Genomic DNA, 5,827 nt, shown 5'->3' on the forward strand with positions numbered 1-5,827 from the left:
GACCCTTCTTCTACTGATCTTCACAGACTTCAGTTGCGTCGTCTTTGCAGTCTTCACATCCTCCCGCGCGAGATGAGGGGAAGTTCGCTGAGTTGGTCGACTCGGCGTCCCGGGCTCGCGGGGTCAGCGATGGGCAGGAGCACCCTGTCATCGATCTGACAACTTCCCGTGGGTTCGACCGGGAGTCCGAGCCGGCATCTCGCACTTCTCATCGCCGCTTGCCGAGTCCGCGTGGCGACACCACTTCGGACGCCGCCGACCTTGGTCGGTCGGACTCGGCTGGGCCGGTGAGTCTCGACTCTCTCGCTGCGCTGATCCATGCGCAGTCCGAGCAACGCCGCATCGAGAACGCGGACTTGGCTCGGCTGTTGTCGTTCGTGATCACTCGTCCCGCGCCGGCGGCTGATAGAGAGGTCCGCCGAGCTGCCCTCGAGGCGACGTCCGTCAGCTAACTTGTGAGCCTCCTTCGCGGTCAGCGCCAACCTTCAAGTCAAGCTAGTGACGTCGCTGCACTGAGGGTCGAGCTGGAGTCTGCTCGGACTATTAACGCTGACTTGACTCGGCGGCTGGATTCACAGGCGGCTGTGAAGGCCGACCTCGAGGAACGGTTGAAGACTGTCGAGGAGGAGCGTGACCGATGGAAAGCCGAGTCGAAGAAGTCGTCCCCTCTTCTGACCAGCTTCCGGAAGGCGATGGCCGAGTCTGAAGCTTCCTTGAAGTCGGCCCGCAAGTCTCAGGATGATAAAGTGAAGTCGGCTCTCGCTCACGCTAAGGATCTCGGCAGGCAGCTCAGAGAACGCGACTCGGAGATTGAGCGTTTGACTCAGCTTCTTTCGGCTCGTGACGCCGAGTACGCTGTGCTCCAGGGGATCTCGACCAAGCACTTCGAGCAACTGCAGGAGCCGGCTGGGTTACTCATTTCTGGAAACGCCCAGCCTCTCCGTGATGCCAAGGCTACCATCAAACACCAGCGTGAGGTCATCCTCCGACAGACGCGTGTCCTTTCTCGCATGGGTCTTTTACCCATGCATGATCCTCACATGGCTGCTGCAGCTGCAGCCGGGTTGGACGTGCCTGGGTTGAGCCCTGCTGACTTGCAGCTTAATGCTCGGTTATGCCGGATCTTGGCTCAACGTTTCCCGGAGGTGATGGACATCCCGGCTGGAGAGACTCGTCGAGTCGAGTTGACCATCCACCCGCGAGCGGACGGCGCTGCTACTACTCTGCCAGCGCCCGTGAGCTCGGCTGGTTCTTTCCTTGGACAATCAACCCGGCTGACTGGGTCTGAGGCTCCGGCCCCTCCAAGCGAGTCTCCCGCATCATCTGCCGCCAATCCTGTGTCGGCTGGTGCGGTTTCTACGCCCGTGTCCGCTTCTGCTTCGCGCCGTCGCCGCAGCAAGTCGGTCGACCAGGTTCACCGAGCTCGGCTGGATACTCTGACACCCGCCGAAAAATTACTTCGCTACTCAAACCCGAAGTCAGCGACGGCGGCTGGTTCTCAGCGCAAGCCCAAGAAGCCACTCGAGCAGCCGTACGCGTGTCCACTTCCTGGTGAGGTCGGCCATGAGGACGCGTTGGTCCAGCTTGAAAAGGCTGCCCAAGAGACTGACGCCGCATGCGACCTATCGCTCCGGTCGAGCTTGAACTTAGCCGGGTTGACTGTCGACGATGTGAATGTGGAGGCCGGCGACGAGGTTCACTCGCTGGAAGAGGACCTCTTGTTCGAGTTCACCGAAGTGCCTGGTTCCGCCGAGCTTCCGAGGGGGCCCGCCGGCCCGACCGTGAGTGTACCGCCCGTGTAACTCGTGCCTTACTCTTCCTCCCCGGTGCAGACGCCTTCAAGCGGAGTGGCTGTTGTATCGTTGCCTGGATCTGCTGACCTTGCTGCAACTCCGTCCGCTTTTTCTCTTCCTGCCTCGGTTCCGTTCCCGACTCGTGTCCAGTGGGTTCCTCCCTCGACCAGCGTGCCGAGCGCGGCTGTGGTGACATCGACTGTCGGCGCCGGAGGACAACCGGGTTCCTCTGCTCCCGATCCGGTGCTTGCTACAACGCATGCTGTGATTGCGCCGAGCTCGACGGCTGGAGTCTCGGCTGCGGGTACAATTAACAGCTCCGCTGCGATTCCGCCTCGGGTTTCGCAGTCTTCTCCGGGTTCGGCCGCTCACCGGCTCTTGACATGTACTCGTTCCCGGTTTGCCAATCAAGCCCAGAGTCGTCGTGGCCCGTCAGGGGTGGCGTCGACTGTAGTCACCCCAATGCCGAGCACTCCGTCGGTGGCCTCGACCCGGCCAGCGGTTCCTCCTAGCTCAGCTGGGATGACTTCCCATCGGGTCGCCCTTTACGCTCCACTGCGGCTACTGCCCGAGTGTTGAACGCTCACTGCTTGGATCTGTTCGAGACTCCTGACTATCTCGTCCTCCGGTCCGCTCGGTGTAGCTCTTCCTCTGGTTCGTCGGGCTCGGCTCTTGGATTGAAAGCTCCTGGAACCTCAGCACATCCGTTGTCTGTGTCCGAGAGCTCTGAATCTGAGGCTGACGACCCTGGATCTGCTGACGAGCTCAGTTGGGCCGACCCTGACGCATTTCGCCGGGCTTCGTTAGCTTCTGCGCTCCCACCTCCGCACGGGAAGATCCAGAGCTACATGGCTGCTCGTCAATCGCCTCTCGTTCCGTCCAGCGAGTCAGGTGACTCAGACTCACAGCCGAGTTCCAAGAAGCAGAGCGGTAAGGGCAAGCGCAAGCGGAGGCGCAAGCACAAGCTCAAGCACGGGCATAAGCACAAACACAAGTCGATGTCGAAGTCGAAGTCGGCAGGGTCAAAGAAGTCGAAGAGGTCTGCGTCTCCGGACTCGGCTAAGGACCCCCGCCCGTCCAAGCGTCAGCGAGGTTGGACTGGGGACTCGGCCGTCGGTCCGGCTGAGGTTTCGGCCGCTTCCAGCTCGACTAACAACTCGGCTGGGAGCTCTGGCATCCCATCGAGCTCGGCTGTTTCGCCGTCGCCTATTTCTGCTGGTCCAGCTTCAACCCTGTCGGTGCCTATCGTGACCGCTCATGACGCTGGCGCCCACGTTCTCCCTCAGTAGCCTGCAGCTTTACGCTATTCGCTCGCTCAGCTGCGCACTCGAGCTCGCCAGGCGGTCGGCCGAGATGCCCGGATCACTCCCCAGCTAGCTCAGCTGCGTGACATCCGCTTCGTTCATTACGGGTCTCGGCGGTGCTGGGAGGCAATCCTCAGTCATCAAACGGCCAAGGTCACTGTGGATGACGCGTCGGCGAAGGGTAGTGTGCCGGTTACGCTCTGTTCCCTCGCTGAGATTAAAGCGTTCGCGGACGTCTACCATCCGGATCACCCGGCTCAGCGGCTCCTTCGTCTGCTTCCCAAGACTCCTATCTTCTTCTCCCCTCAAGTCCTCGACGATGCCAAGCGCCGGTTGACGAACTCGGTGAAGTCGGTGACCTTGATGGAGCGTCTCGCAGAAGTATTCGTGAAGATCCGCGGAGAGGCTCCGAACTCGGTTTGTGACAAAGAGGGTCCTACCAAGTTCTTCGTAGCACTGTTCGAGCGGTGTCACTGGATGGTCGAGTCGAGTGTGCTGATGGGGCTACATCCGGCTTTTCACACGGGGCTCCCGTATCACGTGATAGCCGAGATGTATGACACGTGGGTGTTGTACAAGTTGGCTCGCAAGCGTCGAGGCGATGCCCTCCGAAGTCTCATGCCTATCCTGCCGGACGACCTGTTCACTGCAGTGATGAAGCTTCTCGGCGGGCTTGCTGCCCCGGAAATCGACGCGGAGCTCTTCTTCGAGCCGTCGGTCCCGTTGTATCCGCTGGTCAATCTTGCTTGGATTCCTGCGGGCAGAGACTGGTGTGCTGAAGCCGAGTCTATAGACGACTCCGAGCCTCGGCGAGCTTGGTGGTTGACCGACCCAGCGACGCACCCGTACAACACCTGCTTCCGGACGCGTAACTTGGAATTCATGGTTTTCGCTCCCGCTGGTGTGGATCCGCGCCTAGTCGAGGATGCTGTCGATGAAGATGTGGACCTCGACGAGCCTGCGCCTCCCCAGATTTCGTCAAGTGCTCCGACTCCGGTCAACCGTGCAGGAATCCACATCTTCCAAGGTTGTGAAGCTGGTGAGCTCGGCTGGGCCGCTGGCGATGCGGATCCGGCGTCTCCGTTGATCGGGTCGCCTAACGTGTGCTACCCTTCTCCCACGGCTTCCCTCTTTGGTTCGGCGTCACCTGGGTCTCCAGCTGAGTCGAGCGCAGGATCGAGTGTCCCTCTGGCTAACAACTCGGCTATTCCGGCTTCAAGCTCAGCGGACTCGGCTGTGCAGACTGCGGGAGCAGCGGATAGCTCGGTCGGCTCAGCTACGAACACTGAAGGTTCGATTGGTCTCCTCGCAGCGGCTGCTGCTACCGTCGTGTTCTCTGTCGCGCATTCACAGGGTCCTTCGTCTTCGTAACGTGCGGCTCAGCCGCCGAGCTCTTCTTCCTTTCCCAGCATTCTTCGGTGTAATTCATGTAATGTATGCAATTTGACGCAGTAGCTTCCTTCGCCTCTGCTGTCTTCACTGAGTTGGCGGGTTCATCATTTTGGCGCAATAGCTTTAATCCTCGTCTGCAACTTGCACCATTTGCAGACGGTTTTCACGCTTCTTCTGCCGTAAGTAGTCCCCACACGACAAATTCGACAGCGGCTCCCAGGTTGGCTCATCATAGCCGACCCACTTGACCTTGAACTTCCGCTGAGTTTTGGAGGTGCTCGTAGAGAGCGACAACTCGTCGTCCAGGATGGCTTCGACTTCGTATTCATTCATTGCTTCGTCGGGCTCCCAGCTATCTTCAGGAAGGAGTTTCTCGTCAACGTCGAGACGATCCGACTCGGCTAAGTCGGCTACTAGCCTAGTTGTCGACCGCTCGCCGAGTCCCGTGACCGCTTTCAGACGTGACACATGTATCACAGGGTAGAAACGGTATCCGCTCTTGTCCGGGAGTTCGAGCTCGTAGGCAAACTCCTCCACCTTCATCTTCACTCGGAATGGCCCATGCCATCGATGTGCTAACTTCTTGGTCAAGCCAGGTCTGACTCGTTCCATGAACAACCAAACTTGGTCACCTTCCTTGAATAGTGACTTCCTCGACTCGGCTAACTCGTCACCTTCCTCAGTCGACTCGGCTGCTCCCTCGGGTGAGTTCGCTGGGGTAACCGTCCCTTCCTCCCCGGCTGGGACAGCTCTCTGCTCGACTCGGCTGAGTCCGTCAGTGTGTTCCTTTGCTCTCCGTTTCTTCTCCTTCAACTGGAACTCGGCCGCAAGCTTGAAAGCCACCTCTCTCTGTCAGTTTGCTTCTCTGCGCCATTCGGCTAGTGCTTCGGTCGCTAAAGAGTCAGCAGCCGAGTTGTAGAGACGCACTACGTGGAGGTAGCGAACTGAATTCAGCTTGCTGACCAATTTCGTGTGGCGTGCTAACTCGACTTGCAATGCCTCCTTCTTACACGCGATCACCCCCATGGATTGCTGGATCACAAGCCGGGAGTCGCCCACGATGATCAAATCCGTCACCCCGCGCTCAATGGCCGAGGTCACCCCATTGTTCATGCCGGTGTACTCGGCTATATTCACCGTGGTCGATGGGAGGTGCGCGCTCGCAGCGATCTCAATGTTCCAGTCTGACAAACGCCACAGGATCCAAGAACAACTCCCGAACCCGCCGTGTTTAGCAGTCTTCGCCGATCCGTCAAACGACAGGACGTGTCCCTTGAAGTCTCGGGGTACATGCGTATACAGCAATTCTGGGTCCATGCGGACCACAGCCGAGTTCTT

At 59.4% G+C, this 5,827-nt stretch overlaps 1 protein-coding gene across 1 annotated transcript; it reads left to right on the plus strand.

The window, feature by feature from the left end:
* Positions 1–494: 494 nt before the first annotated feature.
* Positions 495–1,202, plus strand: PHYSODRAFT_402558 (hypothetical protein; the record flags this gene model as incomplete). Its single annotated transcript, XM_009532662.1, has 1 exon — positions 495–1,202. A coding segment is annotated over one exon (708 nt), but the record flags the coding sequence as incomplete, so codon positions are not given.
* Between the last annotated feature and the right edge of the window lie 4,625 nt (positions 1,203–5,827).

Source organism: Phytophthora sojae, assembly GCF_000149755.1.
Source record: "Phytophthora sojae unplaced genomic scaffold PHYSOscaffold_6, whole genome shotgun sequence".
Lineage (NCBI taxonomy): Eukaryota > Oomycota > Peronosporomycetes > Peronosporales > Peronosporaceae > Phytophthora > Phytophthora sojae.